Here is a 23540-nt window from a genome sequence, read left to right as displayed (position 1 = left end):
AAAAGGACTACCCCCCACGGGATACTGGCAAGCATATGAAAGGGTCACAGACCCTTTTAAAAATCTCATAGGGGCACCTTGGTGGCTCAGTCAGTTAAACATCCGATTCTTTGTGGGTTCCAGTCCCGTGTCCTCCTCTGTGCTGACAGCTCAGAGCCTGGAGCCTGCTTCCGATTCTGTGTCTCCCTCTCTCTCTCTCTCTGACCCTTCCCCACTCGTGCTCTGTCTCTATCTCTCAAAAATAAATAAACATGAGGGGTGCCTGGGTGGCTCAGTCGGTTGGGCCTCCGACTTCGGCTCAGGTCAGATCTCACGCTCGTGGGTTCGAGCCCCGCGTCAGGCTCTGTGCTGACAACTAGCTCAGAGCCTGGAGTCTGCTTCCGGTTCTGTGTCTCCTTCTCTCTCTGTCCCTCCCCCTCTCATGCTCTGTCTCTCTCTGTATCAAAAATAAAACATTAAAATAAATAAATAAATAAACATGAAAAAAAAAGATTCCCATAAGTGCTGGGGCACCTGGGTGACACAGTCGGTTGAAACTCAGACTTTGGCTCAGGTCAGGATCTCACGGTTGGTGAATTCGCAGGCATCAGGCTCAGCTCAGAGCCCGCTTTGGATCCTCTGTCCCCCTCTCTCTCAAAAGTGAATAAACATTAAAGAACAAATCTCATAAATGCTTTAAGAAAAAAAAAAAGTAAACGCTACAGAGAGCGTGGACCTCCTGAGGCCACTCCTCAGACAGCTGGGGTTCGAGGTTAGGCAGTCGCTGGCTGCCGCAGGAGGAAATTACTCTCCACCGAACATTTTAAGAGTGGGCCATATGCACAAAAAGGACTGGAAGTCCCCTGAAATCAGAATGAATCTTTAAAAGCAGACACACCTCTCGCTGTGACGCGAGGCGACACGCGCCGCTGGAAAGTTCAGGGAAAACCCGGAGAAACGGACTTTTCCGGCAGGTCCGCAGCCTCCCGCGGCCGAGGGAGTAGCTGTTCTGCGCCTGCGCGGAATTTCCCGCATGCTCAGTAGCTGCGGTAGGTTTGTCCTGCTTCCGCCAGCAACGACCTATTGCCGGGGAGGCGGCCAGGTACTGGACTCCACGAGAGACCTGTTGCTTGATAGCTTTTAGTTGCTGTTGTCATCCTTCCAAGTGTCTTTCGTCTAGCTCTGTTCCAGGCTCGTCACTGTAAGTTATTCCTCTGCGAATCAGAGTAAGGGCCTTGGGCAGATGAGTCGTTTTTTGGTCTCCTAACTCCACCGCTTTGCACAGATATAAGGAGATAGCAGGGATTTATGTTTAAAAACGAAAGAAAAGATTGCGTGAATCAGATTGCCTCTCCAGACATTCCAATTTCGGACCTAGATTCTTGAGTGTCAACAATTTAATTGTACATCGGTGCGTTTATTTTCGAGCTCTGGGGTCTTTTCGTGGTTGTATATTGTAGAAATAACAAGGCAAACCTAGACAGTAGGATCGTTAGAGACTTCCTACGTCTAAAATTAAATTTCGTTAAAAGAGCACAGATTCTTCCTGCTGTCTTTGCTGCATACTTACAGACCTGCTTGATTTATTCAGGTTTCCCTGAAAATATAATTGCTATTTCAAAAGGTGTGAACATTTTATTTTTAGTATGCTTTTCATTTTCAAAACCATCCTAAGAGGTTTTAACTACTTTGCATCCTTGCTAACTGTGTTTCAGGGGGATGTTCTCTCAAGAGGCTAGCCCGGATTGGATATTTTTATCCATGCCGGCCTTACATATGAATAATCAGCTTCCGCTGTTTTAATTTGCATTTCTTTCATAATTAGTGAGGTTGAGCATTTCATGTAATTAACTAATGGCCATTGCTTTTCTTTTTCTAGGAATAGACTGTATCCTTTGTTCATTTTTCTAGGGGATTATTTATCTTTAACATGCTGATGTAAAAAGCCCTTTACATAACCAAAATTAACTCAGATGTCTAGGATGTGATACAACTTTTTTTTCTCATTTTGTCAATCTGCTTTGTGGTAATTTGGTTACATAGATATTTTCATTTTAATGCAAATTTGTCAATGTGTGCTCATATAGATTCTTAGTTTTTCTCATGTTTAAAAGTGCTTTACCAAATTTATAAAATATTTAATACAGTTTTATTCTCATGCTTGTGTGGTTCATTCTTCTAAAATCATGCATTGATCTGGAGTCTATATTGGTTACAAAGAATGCAGAAAGTTTTAACCTTTAAAAAGATGAGCAGTTGTTCTAGCCATTATTTGCACAATTAACTTTCCCTTGTGATTTGAAATGCCACCTGTAGTGTGTCTGGATCTATTTCTGGAATTTAATTCTGCCCGGGACTGAACTGTTTAATTCCTATAGTTTTATATCATACTTTGATTACTGGTAAGGAGTGTATCTCTGCTCTTTTTCTTTTTTAATGTTTATTTATTTTGAGAGAGAGAGAGAAAGTGCAAGCAGGAAAAGGGCAGAGAGAGAGGGAGACACAGAATCCAAAGTAGGGTCTAGGCTCTGAGCTGTCAGCACCAAGCCTGATGAGGGGCTTGAACTCCTGGACCATGAGATCATGACCCGAGCTGAAGTCGGACGCTTAACTGACCGAGCTCCCCAGGTGCCCCTTCTGGTCGTCGTTCTTTTTTGCAGAATTTGCTCCGTTGTGCTCATATTTTTATTTTTCCAGATGACTTTGAACCTTAGCATCATTTGATCAAGTTTCAAAATAATCTTTGTATTTTGATTGGGAACTCATCATTCATTAAAAAATTTTTTTAATGTTTATTTTTGAGAGAGAGAGAGAGAGAGAGAGAGAGAAACAGAGCATAAGGAAGGGAAGGGCAGAGAGAGACAGACAGACAGAATCTGAAGCAGGCTCCAGGTCCTGAGCTGTTGGCACAGAGCCCAACTTGGGGCTGAACTCATGGACTATGAGATCATGACCTGAGCCAAAGTGGGATCTTTAACTCATGCTGACCAGGTACCCCTCATCATTCATTTTTGATCCTCATGTGCTCACCACCTTTATATCAATTCAAGGTACCTTTCCCAGGCTATCAGAAGAAATGGATCGTTTGATTCCTGTTGTTTTTATGCAACCAAATTAGCTTTATTGGCAGCTGTAAAAGGGTGGGATATTGGGTTACTAGCCTTAAGTGGCATGCAACCTTTTCTCATACATACTCTTAGCCTCAACCTCCAAATGTTAAGAAAAAGAATCTGTACTGTGATTCAGAGTCATACTGGTTATCGTATTACATCCCCAGGGTCAAAATAATGTTGTAGAAGTTTATAGGAATTGTTTTGCCCTTAACACTGCCCTGACGTCTGTGCGGGATAGCAGTAATGAGGACAATTATTTCCATAATGGTTGGCCAGTATTATTTTGTGCTTACCTTGTACCAGGAACTGTTACAAGTGCTTTGCATGCACTTCTCATTTAATGATAACAACAACCCTATGCTATCGCTGACATTGTTAGCTCCATTTTACAGCTTGAAGAACAGAAAATTTAAGTGGCTTTCCAAAGATCACACAGCTAGCATATGCCAGAGCCAGGATTTGAACACCTTATGCTGTTTTTGAGTAAGCTTTCAGAAAGACGTGTTCACAGAAGGTGGTGCTTTTGGACCCGGACAGTCCTGGGAGAAGGAAGAAGAGTGTGTGTAATTTGACCTGCAATCAGGAAGTTAGCAACTTGCAGGTAGCAACTTGCAGGTGATTCTCCAGCAGGTGATTCTCATTTGAGTTATGGGAGGGGACAGTTAAAAATGCTAACAGAACCTCTTTTACAGATGTGTTTTGATAATATGATTAGATTCACTTTCTTTATATTAAGGGCCAAAATTGTATTCATTTGTTTACGAAATATGTAAGAAAAATATTAGACGGGGATAATAATATTACTAGATATGTTTGGATCAAATTATTTCAGAGAAATTGCTTGGAATATTTTCTTATTTGCCAACTGGAAGTAATTTGCAGGATCTCTTTAAAAATCAAACGTAGGGGCACCTGGGGGGCTCAGTTGGTTAAGCATCAGACTTGGCTCAGGTCTTGATCTCAGGGTCCTTGAGTTGGAACCCCACTGAGACTCACTGCTTTCAGTGCAGAATTCACTTTGGATCCTCTGTCCCCTCTCTCTCTGCGCCTCCCCTGCTCATTCTCTCTCTCTCTCTTTCTCTCTCTCTCTGAAAAATAAAATAAACAGAAAATTAAAAATCAAACCTAACTTTTACATTCTTAGGAAACTGATATTAGCTTTAAATGGCAGTTCATATAGTATGCATTTTATGAGGAGTGTAGTAAAAAGACAAAGCCTAAAAGCTTGTCATTATGAGAACATACTGTGGACTTGGCAAACATAGAGGGAAGTGGTTTAGGTAAATATGAAGCCTGTTAAGCTGGAATGATTACTTAATTGGCTCAAAGGTAAATGATATCTTGAAAAGTTAGAACACTACCACACAGCGAGGGAAAATGACCTGCCTTTCATGAATATCATTTTATATAAGATGGGGACTAAGTAAGCATACCAACACATACTAAAATGTCCCCAGTGGTTAAGACATTTGGGTAGTACATACTTAGTTGCCTGAAGACTACCTTTTCCAGTGTAGAATAAATCAGATATGTAGCCGGTCATGGATAATAAGGGAGTAGAGGCAAGGTCAACAAAGTATTTGCTGAATTATTTCTCTTGTTTTCTATTTGAGGTGTTCCTGAATGAGTAATTTTCATGAGCAGTTTTCCCACATGTAGGACCCAACATGCCAAGAAAATGAATGTAGCCTGATTATGATATAATAAGATGAACAGGATTTAAATACATAGGTATTTGTTTTATTTCCACCTTAATTCCAGACAGCTACTAGTCACTGTATGGTATGCATTCCCTTACATCACATTCAATTCAGTTCTCCTTCTGAAGGGTTTCAAATAGTTCACCTGTATTTTGTCTCAATTACATCTATAATCCCTGTGAATAGGATGTGGATGACAGGAAAAAGATGTAAAAAAGAGCTTAAAAGCCTCATCCAATCAAACACGCAGTCAGAAATTGGTGGTAGGATGATGGCTATTGCTGAATTGAGGTTTATAATGTCTTTTCTGTATTGTGTTTCTTTATTGCATTGAAATAGGTTGACCTGATTTGGTGGGGGTTGGGGGGTTGTTATCAGATTTACCCTGTAAGCACTCTGAGACAGAGATAGAAAGTCCAAGAGGTTTATTAGGGAGTGTTCTTGGGATCACTTGCCTTGGGGGAGGTTGGGAGTTGGCCCATGACACAGTCTCCGCCAAAGTCTCCGTCAACCAACCATGCTGGGCATTCCGATGCTCGGATGACCCCGCAGAGGTAGGGCGGCAGCCCAGTTGGAGCATGGAGTGGCCTTTAAACCCATCCTTTCTGCTGACCAGTTTCAGGTGAAATGAGTCATCTCAACCGATAAATTCCAAAGAAAGGTGGCAGATAATGGCCATTTGTCCATGACACTCTCAGCAGCTGGGGAAATGTCCCTCAGCCCTGAAGGGAATCTGGGCCGTGCACCGCAGCCTCAGAACAGTCACTGAAATCTCAGGATTTGTATTTGTGTTTTCAAAGAGAAATATACTTTATCCTAAAGGCAGTTTCCCGCCCTATTTTTCATTGGGCCAGGGCTATGCTGACACTCATTACTTTTCCACATGCCTGGTCTTTACCCCAATTATGTTGCTTGCTCTCTTTATTTGATAACTGATGGTGATGGTAGTAAATGACGAGCAGATTAAATTTTATTTAATCTCTAATGGAATATTCAGTGATTTTTAGAAACTAATTGTAATCACATGCAATCCTTCCTCTTTTTAACTTTTTAAAAATTTTTTTAAAAAAATATTTTATTTATTTTTGAGAGAGACAGAGACAGCACCAGCAGCAGAGGGTCAGAGAGAGAAGGAGACACAGAATCTGAAGCAGGCTCCAGGCTCTGAGCTAGCTGTCAGCACAGAGCCAGACGCAGGGCTCGAACCCACAAACCATGAGATCATGACCTGAGCCGAAGCCGGATGCTCAACTGAACGAGCCACGCAGGCACCCCAATCCTTCCTCTTTTTAGTGACTGCACACATCCATCCACATCCCTTATGCTGTCATTCCTTCTCTTGGCACTTAACTAGTTTTATGCTACAGGCTTTAGGTTATAATGTTTTATCCCCAACCCACCAAAATATTAGCTCCTCGGAGGCAGATGTTATCTCTTATATCATTAGTCTCTGAAGCACCTTCCACGGCCTTTGCACATATGTACATTCACCTCATACAACTTTTTCCCACGCGTATAGGCCTGGGCCAGTTTACCCCATGATTTAAAAAAAAAAAATTTAATGTTTTATTTATTTTTGAGAGAGAGAGAGAGAGACATCATACATCGTACGTACATTTGATTGTACATCAAAATGTACCATCTGCAATGAGAAAGAGAATACTATACAATTTATTGAAAGAATCAGTGCTGAAATGGAAGTTTTTTCAAGTCTCTTTTAGTAAATACTTATTAAGGAATCTACATAGTTAGGCACTCAATAAATATCTATTGAACTGAATTCAAGTAAATAAAACCAGTAGCTGACTTTGAATATAACACAACTTTCTCTTAATTTTCCTTAGGGTTTATCATGGCTTCCAGTCACACGGTGTTGATGCGGCTGGTGGCCTCGGCGTATTCTGTTGCTCAAAAGGCAGGAACCATAGTCAGACGTGTTCTTGCTGAAGGAGACCTGGGTATCGTGGAGAAGGTACTGAAAGTCTCATCACATTTCCTACCAACTTTATTTTGTACCTAGAAGTTTATTTTATTTATCTATTTATAAGTTTTGAGAGGGGGGAGGGGCAGAGAGAGAGGGACAGAGGATCCGCAGTGGGCTCTGTGCTGACAGCAGAGCCTGATGTGGGGCTCACGGGGCTCAAACCCATGAACCATGAGACCATGACCTGAGCCAAAGTTGGACGCCTGACTGAGCCACACAGGTGCCCCCCCTCAACATTTCACTTTAATTCATGCTTCATGTCAACCAAGAAAAGATCATGGCTGATAGATCACAGGACTCTTCTTCTGACTGTCTTTTTCTCTTTAACGATTAACCTAAATACAGTTTTGAAAATTCATTGAACACATTGTTTCAAAAATGTTTGGAAGAGGAGAACATAGATATCATACTTATCTGGGGCGCCTGGGTGGCTTAGTTGGTTAAGTGTCTGACTCTTGATTTCGCTCAGGTCATGATCTCGCAGTTCGTGAGTTGGGCTCTGCACTGACAGCTTGGAGTCCGCTTGGGATTCTCCCCCCACCCATCCCTCTCCTGCTGGTGTGCATGCTTGCTATCTCAAAAATAAATGAACATTAAAAAAAAGAAATCATACTTACCAAATTTATCAATAAAATGAACCTGGGAAGAGAAGTTAATATGTTGGGTAGTTAATATATTGGATCACAGAATAAGTATTCAAAACGTTACAAACCCTGAGTAAAAAAGAGGGGCAAGTACAACAGGATATTATATCGGGAATAATTTTAAGGTCCCAAAGTATTCATGTTCAAGGAATAAGAAGTAAATCTGGTCTGTATTTGTTTAAAAGAGAGGTTTAGGTGACAACATACATACTCAGTGATAAATTAGCAATGCAGCTCAGCAACTTCCAGAAGACTGCTAAGCTTACTGTCTTTTTTATCAGGTTTTTTACTGTTATGAAAAACAGGAAATATAAAATGGCAAAAAGTAAAAGTTATCCATCACACCACCCCTGCCAATACTTATGATCCTTTTTTCCAGATAGTTTCCTTATAGCATCACTAATTTTTAAATTGATTCTACGTTGTGATTATAATAGATGTACCACATTGTAGCCTCTAGCTCAGGAGTAATGGAAAATCAGTATTCAAGTTAGGAAAAAGGTAATAATCTCACTGTCCTCTTTATTGGTCAGACATTTCTAGTACTTTCTATCCACTTGTTGACACCTCATTTTTAAAGAGGAAGGGCAGAACTAAATTTGTCACACAAAGTATTCAGAATGATGATGTCTGGTACTATGTCAGTAGAAAGAACAGGAAATAATATCCTGGAGAGGAAAAGAAAAGAAGGAATTAGCTTTCCTCATATACTTAATGGCCATCAGTGTGTCTTCTTTTCTGTAGAGAGAAATCTCTAGACTTGATTGTTATATGTCATCTTCAATTTTAACCATTCTTTTTTTTTATTTTTTTAATGTTTTATTTATTTTTGATACAGAGAGAGACAGAGCATGAGGGGGGGAGGGGCAGAGAGAGAGGGAGACACAGAATCTGAAGCAGCTCCAGGCTCTGAGCTAGCTGTCAGCACAGAGCCTGATGCAGGGCTCGAACCCATGAACGTGAGATCTGACCTGAGCCAAAGCAGGAGGCTTAACCGACTGAGCCACCCAGGCGCCCCCTAACCATTCTTTTAAACAGTTTCAGCAGATATTTCTAGAGCAGCTACCGTGTGCCAGACACAATTCTTTAGGAAGTAAAGATCTTTGTCCTTGTGGCACTCTCTTCTACAGGATAGCACTTTGTATGGAGATAGTCTGCAGACTTCAGTGTGGCATAAGTCTTTGATTTTCATGATCATTCCTTGTCTCACTCAAAAGTATTATAAAATTTCTGCTACCTAAAATAATGTAATCCATAAACCCACCTAACCAGGCATATGTAAACTGCAACATTTCATAATTCTGTGAAAGCAAACTAACAAACGAGGCTGTGACTGTCAACGGCCAGATCTTCCACATTCACTCGAGTGACTATCTGACACACGGCTCGAGTGAGAATATTGTAGGGAAGCTTCACATATCAAATATTACTGCCGTTCATTTTCATATTTTTTATATTCGAGAAATAGGAATTCTTCCTATCATCCTGAGGACCTCTTGAATTATTAGGAAAATAGAAGATCAGAAGATTAGCGAGTAGAAGTTCTAGAAGGATCCGTGTAAGGAATACCTTTCAAATAGCTAAAGTTTTTAGCTTTGACTGCCTTGAAAAGTTACGGATTTCCTGTCTCTTCATCTTTTTAAGTAAAAGATTAACATAGAGATTATGAAGGGGATTTCTCAACTGAGGGAGAAAATGGTCTAATAATCGAAAAGCTCCTTTCCAAACTTTAACCACTATAAAGTTTCCCATGAGAAAAACCAAACTGGGAAACTGGTTGATTCATTTGGTGTTAAGTTCCATGAATCTAAAAGCAGACAACGTAATTTAAATGATATAGACACTCATGCATTAAGAATCCGAGGGCAACTTATTTCATATTCTGCTGAAATTTACATTCTTTGTTGCAGACCTGCGCCACGGACCTGCAGACCAAAGCTGACCGATTGGCACAAATGAGCATATGCTCTTCGCTGGCACGGAAATTCCCCAAACTAACAATTATAGGGGAAGAGGTAAGACTTGTCAGAGATACAGTATTTTTTTTAATGACTGTTTCCCATATGGACTTATAATTGGGTTGTAATGATTTATATACCACTATTATTATTTCAAGTGTTGCATCTGGCGTGTTAACACCGAAATAATTGGTCATATTCCTTGGACTTGAAGGAAATGTCTGATTATAAAATATTTTGTTCCATTCCTAGGCAGATATCTCCCATCTTGACTATAGAACATAGGATTCCTGTTGTAATATTCAGCATCTCAACTATAAGATGGGAGGAGTTCTAGAACTTTGGAATAAAATAGATTTGTTTCTGATTTTGTTTTTTGTTTAAAATTAGGCTTGTTTATACACTTACCCAAAGATTATAACACCGTGAATGTAACAGAGTTTGCCTCCCCTGTGTTTGAGAGAGAGGTATCTGATGTCAACCACTTAAATAAGTTTATTTATTTATTTATTTAAGTGCTGAAATATTTTTTTTTAACTGTTCAGGATAACGAAGATGGGATTTAAAAAAATTTTTTTAATGTTTTTTATTTATTTTTGAGAGACAGAGAGAGACAGCGCGAGCAGGGGAGGGTCAGAGAGAGAGGGACACACAGAATCTGAAGCAGGTTCCAGGCTCTGAGCTAGCTGTCAGCACAGAGCCCGACGCAGGGCTCAAACCCACGGACCATGAGATCATGACCTGAGTTGAAGTCAGATGCTTAACCAACTGAGCCACCCAGGCGCCCCAGATGAGATTTTTTTGTAGTTAACTTTGATCAGCCATGTATGGTCATTTTTGAAATTTTATCTGATTTGCTTTATTTTCTGCTGAGTTAAACTCTAAACTAAAGGGCAAACAGGAGGGCCTAGTGAACCATGATGTTGCCTTTCTTCTGTTACGAAGACAAAGGATGCTCTGTCAACACCAGATAGCTTCAGTAACCATCGTGTTCTCCGCTTTAGGATCTGCCCTCTGAAGAAGTAGATCAAGAGCTGATTGAGGACGGTCAGTGGGAGGAGATCCTGAAGCAGCCGTGCCCATCACAGTACAGAGCCATTAAGGAGGAGGATGTATGAGCCACATCATCATTTAATTCTTGGTCAACCTTCACGGTTTTGCTCTAGTAATTTGCCGGTAATGTTGAAAAGTTGGTAGATATAAAATGGGGGCAACCAGGAACTTGAAACCTTTCAGGGCCAGCATAGAAATACCAGGCAACCATATGGGATGCACGACCTATTAATTTAGGGGTTAGTTTCTTATCCTGTTGGTGTCTTCTCTACTCTAAAACTATTATTAAAAATACTTACAGGAAGAACATCTAATTTGTTAGTAGATTTGGCTAAAACATTTCATTGGTAATTGGGGCTGGAAGGAGAGGAAATAGATCACTCCCTTATATGTTTAGAAGGCCATAAAAATCACCGTACATACTTATTTTGATTTGTTTAATGTACATTCATCAAATACTTCCTATGAGTAAGGCACTTTGCTCTGTGGTTTGGAGGATAGAAAGAAAATGAAACCTGGTGTCTTTCATCAGAATTATGCCTCATTCACAAATTCACATCAAGCATTACAATTCTAGTGGATAATGGCCACATATCCTGAATAACATTAAAATCCTAAGAAGAAGGGATTTCTTTTTTAGTGTACCATTAGTTTATAAACCATTAATTTTTGTTTGCTGTATAAAAATGGTATCCTCATAGCAGCACTGTCAACAATAGCCAAATCATGGAAAGAGCCTAAATGTCCATCACCTGATGAATGGATCAAGAAGATGTGGTTTGTATATACAATGGAGTACTACATGGCAATGAGAGGGAATGAAATATGGCCATTTGTAGCAAAGTGGATGGAACTCGAGGGTGTCATGCTAAGTGAAATAAGTCAGGCAGAGAAGGACAGATACCATATATTTCCACTCATAGATCTAAAAGGAGACCAGGAGAAACCTAATGGAGGACCATGGGAGGGGAAGAGGGATAGAGAGTTGGGGAGAGAGAGGGACGCAAAACCTGAGACTGTTGAATACTGAAAATGAACTGAGGGTTGAAGGGGAAGGGGGAGGGGGGAAGAGAGGTGGTGGTGTTGGAGGAGGGCACTTGTGGGGAAGAGCACTGGGTGTTATATGGAAACCAATTTGACAATAAACTATTTAAAAAAATAATAAATAAAATAAAAATGGTGTCCTTAAGTTAAAGTCAGACTGTCGTCATTTTTTAAAATCAGCATTATATGTCAAAGCGAGTACCAGCCACACATTGTTCAAAACATTTTTAGTGCCACTTTAGAGTTTTCCCTGTATTACTACATAGAGCTCAGTGTGTTCATAGCATTATATTTAGTGTTCAGATGACAACAGATTTATTAGTTAAGCATTTCATATTTAAAATTCTTTGAGAGCGTGTGAGTTAGGAAGAGGGGCAGAGGGAGAGAGAGAGAACCTTAAGCAAGCCCCACACTTGGTGCAGAGCCCAACGCAGGGCTTGATCCCACAACCCTGGGATTATGATGTGAGCTCAAATCAAGAGTTGGACACTCAACCAGCTGAGCCACCCAGGCACCCCACATATTTAAAATTCTTAAATTATGGGTGCCTGGTGGCTCAGTCGGTTAAGCATCCAACTTCAGCTCCCACCATGATCTCAGGGTTCCTGGGTTTGAGCCTCACATCAGGCTCTGTGCTGACAGCTCAGAGCCTGGAGCCTGCTTCAGATTCTGTGCCTCCTTCTCTCTCTGCCCCTCCCCTGTTTGTGCTCTGTCTCTCAAAGGTAAATAAATGTTAAAAACAAACAAACAAACAAATAAACTCATAAATCAGACTTTTCTCTAATTTAAACGGACTTTTTCCATGATTACGAAACAATAAGGTTTTTTACTGTCACAAAACTGATGACATTAGCTTAAGCAATTCATAATATAATTTTAAAAATAAAAAAAAGTATTTTTAATCTACCTAAACCTATTTTTTAAATGTTGTATGGCTAATTTGGATATTTCTCTCTTTTTTTTTTTTCCTTTTAGCTTGTGGTCTGGGTTGATCCTCTGGATGGGACCAAGGAATATACCGAAGGTTGGCATTTCTTTTGTATTTGTTTCCAATAGCAGTAGGTCTAGTGTATGGTGTTTAATTGGCAACACTTATTTCATCTGCTGCATGAAAACCTGGTATCATGTCTTAGGTCCATGCCCTAAAGCTGTATTTGTGCTCATGCTTGCTGTTCGTGTGTATCAGTGAGTGTCAGGACAGAGAGGGAGAAAATACATCCACTTCAAATACCACCCCCGCCCCCAAAGGTCTACCAGCCACACAATTCTCATGTCTCCCAGGTGAGGACAGCTGACACTAACCCTGTGTCTCCAAAGGGACAACGCTGAACCCCAGCTCTGCTGGGGAAGAAAACCATGAAAAGCCCAGCTGTGCTGCCCCTCTCTGCCGCCTCCCCCTCCCACACCTCTTCCGCTCACCCTCCCCTCTTCTGTGAGCCGCCTTCTCACTCACAGCCTCACCTTCGAAGAGGAGTTTGCAGGGGCACTGGGTGGCCCAGTCGGTTAGGTGGTTAAGCGTCCAGCCTCGGCTTAGGTCATGTCATGGTTCCTCAGTTCAAGCCCCATGTTGTTGGGCTCTGCACTGGCAGCGAGGGGCCTGCTCTGGACCCTCTGTCTCCCTCTCTCTGCCCCTCCCCCACTTGCTGTCTCTCTCAAAATAAATAAATACACTTTTTTTAAAATTACAAAAAAAATAAAGATGAGTTTGGAAACAGTACAATATTTCTCCTTTCTACAAATGAGAAAACTTAGAAAACAGCAAATGAAAATGAAATGGATAGCATTAAGGTAAAAAAAAAAACACTCCTGAGTTTTAGATTTTAGGAACATAGCATATATAAGCTTAGAGTTTTATTTTTAAAACAGAAATCTAGATGGGTTTTCTGATATTGGTTCTCAGCTTTATGGCTGAAGAAAAAGATTTCTTGTAATTATTAGATAAAACCTTTTCTGTCTTTGGCTGTGACATATCTATAGTCTGTCACACAGTATGTATGTACATGTATATGTAATCTGCTGTGAAATAGGGAAGCTCTAGACAGCTTACTATGTGTAAGAACACCCAGATACATTGTTCAGATCTTGACCCCCGCCTCCAAAAGTTTTGATTCACTGGCTCTGCGAAGGACCCTGAGAATCAGGGATAAAACCTATGCCAGGTAAGGGGCACCAGCTGGCTGAGTCTGTAGAGCATGCAACTCTTGTTGATTTCAGGGTCGTAAGTTTGAGTTCTTTGTTGGGCATCAATCTTACTTTAAAAAAAAAATCAAAACAAAACTATGCCTATTAATTCGGATGCTGCTTGACAATGCACAGACCCCACCTGGAGAAACCTGACCTTAGAGACTTGAACTGGAGGTGTGGACAGTAATCCTGGAACAGAGGACGATGCAGCAGGCAGGAGTGACATGGGTGGTGGCAGAAGGGTGTTGGGATTTGACTGTCACGGCTGTGGAGTTATGGCTGGTTTATTCAGTTGGTTTATAAATTGTACCAATTAGGACATGCCTATCGATTCAGTTAAGTGGCCGTAGATCCTTCTTCTGTCTCTGGCCAGCTATTGCTTATAATTTGTGCATTTTGCCAGAAGTAGGATTGATCGTGGATGAATCATTACAAATTTCTTACCTTTCTTCCAGAAATAACTTGGAGCAATTGATGTGCTGATGATGTATTATAATATGAGAAAGTTATATCATTGATGCTCATTTCTTCTTCATAGGTCTTCTTGACAATGTGACGGTTCTTATTGGAATTGCTTATGAAGGAAAAGCAATAGCAGGAGTTATTAATCAGCCATATTACAACTACCAGGTATTACTACCAATGATATAAAATATTTTATTAGATATTAATAGTCTTATATGATTCATGATATCTAATCCAGTGATTTCTAACTTCATTGCCCATGTAGTTTCTAGGGATGTCAACAAAATACAGATTCCCAGGTCATAACCCAGACCTATTGAATCAGAACCCCCAGAGCATTGATACCAAGAATGTATGTGTACGTATTTGTGTGTATAGAGAGATACTATGTGCATTACATATACTTTTTAACGTATGCCATATTATTTGAATGCCAAAGTTTGGGAATTCCTGGCATGGTTCTTGATTAGCTTGGTTATTGAGACACCTGATTTACAGGTGGTTCTTGAAGCATATTGAAGAAATGAACCATTTCAACCACGAAAAGATGCTAGCCATGTTGTTTTCCAGGTAATACTATTTAACCCCTACATCACAGTCAGCATTGGTAATAGAACTAGCTATGCTCTTGCACTCCTTTCTCCCTCCTATCTTGTCTCTCTAATCTGCTTTGCCTTTCTATTATGCCCCCAAGAAATTGCCTTCCTTAGAAGCAAGAGATTAACATAATTCCAAGGCAGAAATATACCATGAAATCACATTAAATGTTAAAGGAAAGTGTTGAAATAAAATAGTTGAGGTATTTCCATTACTGCGATCTTGATAGAATATTGAAGAATTAAAGTAAACAGAGGGGGACTATTAACTTCTAAATTCCTAATTTGAGCTTAAGAGCAGGATTAATCTTTGCTTCTAAGATAAATTTGTATTTTCATGTATATGATTATAACTTTTTATTTATAATTATGTGCTTCTTAAAGTTATTTAGCAAAAATAGCTCTGTGTTAATGAGGAAGTCTCTTATACTGAATTGCTTAAGTGTCTTTTAATTTTTTAAATATGACTTTAATGTTTATACAGTACTCTATGCGGACACAAATTTGTGAATTTTATGTAAACTTTAAGTTAATACCATTACTTAAAAGGGGAGCATTTAGTTCACAGATGATGTAATGCATGGCCCCATTCATCAAAAGACGATCGTGGTGCTTAGGGGTTATTAATAGTTTCTGAGATTAGAAAACTTGTATTCATTTTCCACAGAACAATGAAAAGCAGAAGTTAAGGGAACACGGGAATGAAGCAAAGGTGAGAAAAATAGGGTTTTGGCTCCACTAGTAGGTAGAAAACAAGGCAAGCGACTTGTGGTACCTGGGTGGCCTTTGTCCCTCCCAGGTGCCTGTTCATTTCCTCCTGTCCTGCTGCTCCCACTGCTACCCGTCTCTTCTCCACAGTCCCTTCTGTGCTCTCTTTTTCCTCTCATCCTTCATGCTTGCTTATGCCTTAAAATGTGTTGCAACAAGTGGAAAAGTTGCCTAGCTCTGTTGATGGGATTCAAGGCCAGACATTCAATTTTAAATAATCATCAGTGTAATAGTGATAGCTGAAGTGTATCAAGAGCTTATTGTTTGCTGCCAGACTCAAGGGATTCACATGCATTATCTCATGTAATACCACAATCCTATAAAGAAACATTTATCCTTGTTTTAAACAAGAGGAAACTGAGGCAAGTAACTTGCCTGTTGTGGACAAGATCTGGAGCCTGAAACCGAGGTCCAGGCTCTTACCATTACTCTGTATTGCTTTCTTGAGCCAGGTAGAAGACTTCCAACAATTTGGACTTTAATATTACTTCTAACAGATACTGAAGCTGGTAAGCACTTAAAGGAAGCAGTGTGGCTTCGTGCAAAGAAACCTAATCGGTCTTTATGTCAGAGATAGCTTCTTGACCATTATGAATTGTCATTAACCATCGTGAAGCCTTTGTTATGCCCAGAAAGTTGGTGTGGTGCTTTGGAAGGAGAGAGACGGAGAGATCAGGAGCGCAGGGGCAGGCGAGCTGGCTGCCTCATGGGGTTGCCGCACCCGGGAGCAGATTCCTGGTCACATCCTCTTTGCCTGCATACTCGTTTATGGAGTGAATGTGACATTTTAGGAACCGGCATCCCCGTGTACACTCTTTAGTATGCTCTCCTTTCTTTTTCAGAATAAATGGAGAGCTGAATTGATAAATACGTTTCTTGAGAGCATGAGATTTATTGCAGCAATCAAGCTAAAACCCAATGAGCACCAGAGCCCGTCTGTACTCTTCAGGTCTAAGACTCTAGTGTAGACTCAAGAATCTACAAAACAGAGGAAGCACATGAGCATATATTCAGCACCAAGCACTTGTTCTTTGGTTCCTTTGTTGCCCCATTTGCAGGGAGAGCTATGAGCAGGGAGCCTCCAGCAGGCAGCTCCTTCAAGCATTGTCTTGCCTGGAAAGAGCTGCCTCACCCAGTGACATGCCCTTTCTCAAGGCAGTCCCCGTCCAATGACTGAGTAGTGCCTGGGCATAAATGTCTGGTATCTCCTTCCAATTTTTACTACCCTGAGGGCCATTCTAGCTTCAGAGCCCGTCAGCCGAGGCTGTTGTTGGATCTACGTCACAGCTCGGTTTCTCCCTCTGCCCACTCCTGCTTCCTTCCCTCCCTTGCACAGGTGTTAATCCCAAGAGTCTCCCTAAAGACACCCTCCCTAATTCAGAGTCTGCTTCCCACGGAATGCAACCTGCACCATTTCACTATAACACCACCCAGGGTGCTGCCAGTGGACAAATAAGATGATGTGTTTGAAAGCAGTTTGACAAGTAAAATGAGGCAGGATAGTGTAGTGGTGAAGAATATCAGCTTTGAATACAGATGATCCTGAGTTTGCTTATGAGCTTCCTGGAGTCCGTGGTCAGGTTACTTAATGGTTCCACCTCTCATTTTTCTCATCTGTAAAACAAGCATGATAATACCTGCTTCATGGAGTTGTTTGGGGATTAAATGAGATAATACGTGTAAGGCACTTACTATAGTGCATGGTACTTGCTTAGAATTCAGCAAACTGTATGTCTGTACGTCTACGGTATATTAACATAATGGTGTTTTGATGACTCTGTGCTAATGATTTTATGCATCAGTTTTACTTTCTATGAAATGCAGGTTATATTTTTCTATAGGAAGTGTATAGTTAAAAACAAGGTATTTGAGCTCTGCAAAGGACAAAACAGAGGCTAATATTGCATTATCATTGCCATTTACCACCACAGCTGTCAGTAATGTTCACCCTGACCCCATTATCCGTGGCTACTCTTCAGCATCAGCCTATTCAGATGCCCTGTCTCCATAGCAGCAAAATGCATCATCACTTACCTATTCCCATAGTAACAAGACCCTTGCTGTTCTTGGATGATGAAAAGTAGTAATCAATACATGGTGTTTCATTTCCCAGGGACTTCAGTGCCTTGCAGACAGCCCTTGTCAAACACAATAGTGAGATCATTGGCTGATTCAGAGAAAGACAGGGATCAGTGCATGATGTTTCCTTGCCCAAACACTTGAAGGAGTAACCATGAGTCCCCTTCAGTACCTCTCAAACCCAATTATTAACCAAAACAAGAGAATAATCAGCTGATTATCTCAGGAAAATTATATTGTCGATGATACTGTTCTTGTTCTTGATAACATAATCATATTGTTATTTTTTTAAAAAATCATGCTGCTGACATAAGTCAGTATTCTATTTATGGCTGACATTTTTCTCCAGACAATTACAAGCTTTGCTTTTTCACTCGTTTACCTAGGCAGGACCAGATGCTGTGTTGGGGAGGACAATCTGGGGAGTTTTAGGTTTAGGTGCCTTTGGGTTTCAGCTGAAAGAGGCGCCTGCTGGAAAACACATCATCACAACCACCCGGTCCCATGGCAGCAAGTTGGTGACGGACTGTGTGACAGCCATGAACCCGGACGATGTGCTACGAGTGGGAGGAGCAGGAAATAAGGTCTGAAAGCACCTGCCGTTCTACTGAAATGCAGTTGAGTCTTTGACAGAGATCCCAAGCTTTTAAAAAAAAGTGTGAGAGCAGAGTTGGGGAGAAGGAATTAGAGGTTGTAACTCACTATTAAAGGCACATTTCAGCAACATTTGAATTTTTTAAAAATGTTACAGTTCGAGTCTTTTATCTAAGAGTGATCAGGGCTGATAGAAGTCACCAGGATAAGATCCTGTGCCTCTTGCCAGCCCTCCTGTTCTCGAGGACTCTCTGGGGTTACTTCTAGACCTTTCTTCTGCGGACTCCAGGGATGGGCCTGCCTGCCCTTCCTGGATGCTTCCCTCATTCTTTCATCTAGGCTTCCATCCTCCTGAGAAAATTGTGAAATGGAACACAATTTGATCTGCATCCTAGCCCTGATCTCTTCTCCTCCTCTAACTGTCCCCTGGACATCATCATGATGGCATCTTCAGGTATCTCAACATCAACATGTCCACTGGGAGCTCTTCCTTTTTCTTGCGGCCCCACATGCGTCCCTATTTCCTGTCTGCCAGGTGGCCCCGCCGCTTCCCTGACTGCTCCCGGCAGACACCTGAGAGTCATCCTTGACTCCTTCCTTCCTCACGGCCCATCTCCGTATCTTCTTAATTCCTCCCTGATGTCTCCTCCTGTCCATCTTAACTGCCCCCCACCCTACTTGAACCCTGTCATCCTCCTTCACCCAGACTTTACAGTAGCTTCCGAGTGGCCTCTTTGTTCAGTCCCCGTCCTCACATTAACATAGAGCAATTAAAAATGCAGAGCTTACTGTCCATCTGTCAATTGCCCCAGACCCTTGGACGCCTCCATGCACAACAACTGAAAATCCAAGCCTATGAGAATAGAATGTAAATGCCTCTACCTCTTGGCTGTTGGACACACCCACACCTCATCTCATGACGTTCCCCCAACTCAAAAGCTGGTGCTACTGCACTGCCTCTGGTTCCTGACACATGTGCATTTCACACTTGTGTGCCTGCCATGGGGAAGGCGAATAATAGAAGATACTTACAGAACTGAGTGGAATTAATCTTTCTTCACCTACCCTTTGGAAGCAATAATCAACTATTTTTAGATTTTTCAAAAGCATTTACTGGTAAGAGGATGAAAATAGGAGTTTAAAATTAACAATATTTTGGGAAAAAACTCAAACATTTCAAAGTAAAAGTATCTTCTTGGTATTCACCAAATATAAATAGTGAGCGGTGTGATTTCTCTTTGCCCTTACTTTTATAACCACAAAAATCCCTTTAATCTTTTATTCCTGAGGAGCCGCATTCTCCTTAGGAACAAAGTCCCCATCCTGCACATTCTCCACCTTGTCTCCTATAAGAAGACCTTTTTAGGCAGTTACTCACTTTTTTTATATGTCAAGAACTTCTTTAAGAATCTAATGAAGGCTACAGCCCTTCTTCCCTCAAAAAATATGCCTGAAATAGTTCCTGGCCCATAATAAGACTTGACACACAGTTGCTAGTGAAAGGAAAACCATCTACTTAAAAGTCTCCAGTAAGGTGTAATTGAGTTTGATGGCATTCTTGAACAGTAATAAGAAAAGGAATAGCTTACATTGTGTTCACTGAGATTTTCCTCATTCTCTCAGTCTGGCCCCTTCATGTGAATATTTGAAATCTGAATTTTATACTACTGGTTACTTTACAGTATAACCAAAAACTGCATAAATGACTAATGAAAACTTGATGGCAGTTACTCTTTGGAGTCATGCAGGGTGTATCAGTGACCTTGGCTTTGTGTGAGAATGTTAAGAGTTACTAAGATGACAGTTTAAAGATCCTTATTTTGGTAGTAGTAACCACAATGCATATGATTCCCGAGACTTAAGAAACTACTTGTTAGACTGGTCCACACTGCATATGTCAGGACTCGCTCTAGTTTATACGTCAGCACACTACTTGATATTCCACTAGCCTTTATGTAGTAACGGTCACTTCCTTACAAGATTGGAAAACTTTACTTTTTCTATAATATTCAACATATTGCTTTTACAATACGAGAAAAACAACATAATAAGAAGAAAATTAAGCTTATCTGACTAGGATAATGAAGACTGTTCCTATAGGCTCCTTGTAGCTTATTTAACCACCTTTCCCCTCTCAGGTCCCTGGATTGTTCTATATTCTATAGTACTCCATATATTTCTCCTTAATACTCGTATCATTTAAACCTGATAAAAGCTTTAACCTAAGTTGAGTTAGACAGAGGAATTGATGAAATATATTTGATTAAAAGCAATTTCTCTTATTTGTTCTTCAATTATTTCATGGTCCAGGGGTAATTATTATCTCTAACCTTACAGATTATTCAGCTGATTGAAGGCAAAGCCTCTGCCTATGTATTTGCAAGTCCTGGATGTAAGAAATGGGATACTTGTGCTCCAGAAGTTATTTTACATGCTGTGGGAGGTCAGTCCCTTTTATTTTGGGGAATTACAGTTGTTGTAGTTTTTATATTATGCTACAATATAATTTTTCAGTATATTACTTTGCCTAGACTCTGGATATAAAAACTAGAAGGAATCCTAGAGATTAGCCGGTGCAACCTCTGCATTTCATAGAAATAGGAAATCGATTTGTCAGCCAATTCCTCTGTCTTTAGTTCTTGTTAATCTTTTGGACTTTGATCTACATACAGTTGATTTGACTTGATTTGATTTTTTAAAATTTTACTTTAGAGAAAGAGTGAGAGCAGGGCAGAGGGGGAGAGAGGGAGAGAGAGGGAGAGAGAGGGAGAGAGGGAGAGAGAGAGATGTATTTTTGAGAGAGACAGAGCGTGAGCAGGGGAGGGGCAGAGAGAGACACACACATACAATCCAAAGCAGGCTCCAGGCTCCGAGCTGTCAGTACAGAGCCCGACATTGGGCTCAAACTCCCAAAGCACGAGATCATGACCTGAACCAAAATGGGCTGTTTAATCTACTGAGCCACCCAGGTACCACACATACACTTGGTTTAATTAATCCCTAATGATTTATGGCTTTATTGCTTCTAGGGGTTTTTCTTCCTTGAGAAGTAAAATATTCATCATCATTGTCTTCACCTCACTTAGTTTCATTTAAGCCAATATTGGTAAATATCTTAATACTAGTGCTTAAGATCAGAGTTAGAATTGTTTTTTTTTTTTTAATATTTATTTATTTTTGAGAGACAGAGTGCAAACAGGGGAGAGGCATAGAGAAATAGAGACACAGAATCCGAAGGAGGTTCGAACCCACAAACTCTGGGATCATGACCTGAGCCAAAGTCGGACACTCAACCGACTGAGCCACCCAGGTGCCCCGCGTTAGAATTATTTTTAATCTGACTGAAAATATACCACAAATATATACATAGCAAGATGACTTTTTAATTTCTAATAGACATCAGTTCACTTCTACTCTTGAAACACTTGATTTTTTTTCTATAATTTCTCCTAATATATTATCAATATCTCATTAGTATATTACATGACAAGGAAGTTAGATTCATCACAATCCTATCTCTTTATAGTGTTTAACGAAACTGTAATATAGCACAATTATATTTGATCAACATATTTAACTGAAACTCTCATTAAATAAAATTTTAATATTCAATGGTAGAATAAAATAAAACACTTTTGAAAATGAGGATAGTTGTGTTGGAATAGAACCAGCAAGAAATGTAATCACATCAGGATAAGAGAAATTGATACTGAGAAATATAAATTAAAACTGCTAAGTGAAATTAATTTTAACCAGGAGGAAAAATAATGTTATCTTTCAGTCAAAATTGCTCTATAGTGTTAAATTTAAATGAATTAAAACTGAAAACTTTAAACTTTATAGCCACTCATCATCTTTCATATCTTATCCAGAATGAATTTATATTATTGTACAGGGAAGTAAAAGGCACTTAAAAATAACTAGAAACATAACCACGTGGTCAGCCACTAATGTTGGATTGATGTTTTTTCTGTAGGCAAGTTAACCGATATCCATGGAAATGCCCTTCAGTATAACAAGGAGGTGAAGCATATGAACTCTGCAGGTGTCCTGGCCACGCTGCGCAATCACAACTACTATGCAAGTCGAGTTCCAGAATCTGTTAAAAGTGCACTTGTTCCTTAAAGGAAAATCTCTTGGACTTAGCTAGGAGAAGAACTTGATTCTCAGAATAATACACTTTAATTAGACGGAATTAGAGTTCCACTTTATTCATTGTTGATTAGTGATTTATATTTACTTAGGAGTAGGAAAAGGAATTAAAAATTTTTCTTGATTAATTTATCACCCAAACCAATTGTGACATCTGAAGGATTTATGAAGTAAATGTGTTAATGGTTCTTTTCCTCCTTGTATTTGGATAAATGAAAGGAAGGATTAATTTCAACTCCCTATTCTGATTTGTTGTATAATTAACACTCCTGTTATTGTGAACACGGTTTCTTTAGGGCCCAGAACCACAGGTTGTTACCTAAATCTCATTCTTGTTCTCAGTGATTTTAAAAGTTTTCCTTACTCCAGTGATGAATACACTAAAATGTCATGTATGTGGATGTAAGAGATTTATGGGAAAAGATTCTTTGTAATAAATTAAACTATCTAATTCTAGTTCTTTATGTTCTTTACCACCTTTTAAAATTTTTGAGTAGTATTTGAAAGTTACATATTCTCTATGGACCTTATTTTTATGGCATCATTGGAATGACTAATTATGAAAATTTAGATAATTACCTTAGCTCTTTCCAAGGGGAGATTATAACATAAGCTATCAAAATTATTCTGACATTCTGCCCAGATTTTTCTTCTTAAGGTCTCTTTGCAGTGCTTTTAAATATTTTTCTCTGTTATTGGATTAGGGAGAAGTAGTTTAAATTAATGGTTCTCAAAAGCAACTGCATCACCTAGGAAGCTTTTCAAAAATACAGAGTCATATGCTCCGTCCCAGCTGTTTGACTGTATATATTTTTAGACGGCTATTCTGTGGACTTTGATAATCATTGAAGTTTAGATAATATCTTCAGAGCATCTGTAATGTAGCCTGAAGTATGGTCTTTTGACATTGACACCTTTGACCAGTCTCTTATAACTCTTCTCAGTGATTTTCTTCTTACCTCTCCAGCCACTCCCACTTAATCTCCTTTCTAGGTTTCTCTTTGTCCCCCTTCATTTATTTATTTATTTATTTTTAATTTTTTAACATGTATTTATTTTTGAGAGAGAGAGAGACACCCAGAGCGTGAGCAGGGGATGGTCAGAGAGAGAGGGAGACACAGAATCAGAAGCAGTCTCCAGGCTCTGAGCCGTCAGCACAGAGCGCAATGTGGGGCTTGAACACAGGAACTGTGAGATCATGACCTGAGCTGAAGTTGGCCCCTTAAC

General features: G+C 40.0%; 1 protein-coding gene across 7 annotated transcripts; it reads left to right on the top strand.

Moving 5' to 3' along the window:
• Positions 1 to 1003: 1003 nt before the first annotated feature.
• On the top strand, positions 1004 to 22769 carry BPNT1 (3'(2'), 5'-bisphosphate nucleotidase 1). Of its 7 annotated transcripts, none has more exons than XM_029935665.1 (11): positions 1022 to 1180; positions 3485 to 3722; positions 6637 to 6764; positions 9331 to 9435; positions 10383 to 10490; positions 12451 to 12499; positions 14198 to 14289; positions 15388 to 15432; positions 17954 to 18151; positions 20499 to 20604; positions 22138 to 22769. In XM_029935665.1, exons 3-11 carry the CDS (start codon positions 6645 to 6647, stop codon positions 22284 to 22286), a joined length of 972 nt encoding a protein of 323 aa, XP_029791525.1. In that variant the 5' UTR covers positions 1022 to 1180; positions 3485 to 3722; positions 6637 to 6644; the 3' UTR covers positions 22287 to 22769. The 7 variants fall into 7 exon arrangements, with proteins under 7 accessions (XP_029791527.1, XP_029791525.1, XP_029791521.1 ...); XM_029935663.1 differs by lacking the exon at positions 1022 to 1180 and adding an exon at positions 4706 to 4823 and having other exon boundaries at positions 2971 to 3722; XM_029935667.1 differs by lacking the exon at positions 3485 to 3722 and having other exon boundaries at positions 1004 to 1081.
• Positions 22770 to 23540: the final 771 nt, after the last annotated feature.

Source organism: Suricata suricatta, chromosome 3, assembly GCF_006229205.1.
Source record: "Suricata suricatta isolate VVHF042 chromosome 3, meerkat_22Aug2017_6uvM2_HiC, whole genome shotgun sequence".
NCBI lineage: Eukaryota > Metazoa > Chordata > Mammalia > Carnivora > Herpestidae > Suricata > Suricata suricatta.
The sequence above is the reverse complement of the archived record's forward strand: the minus strand, read 5'-3'. Positions and strand labels throughout refer to the sequence as shown.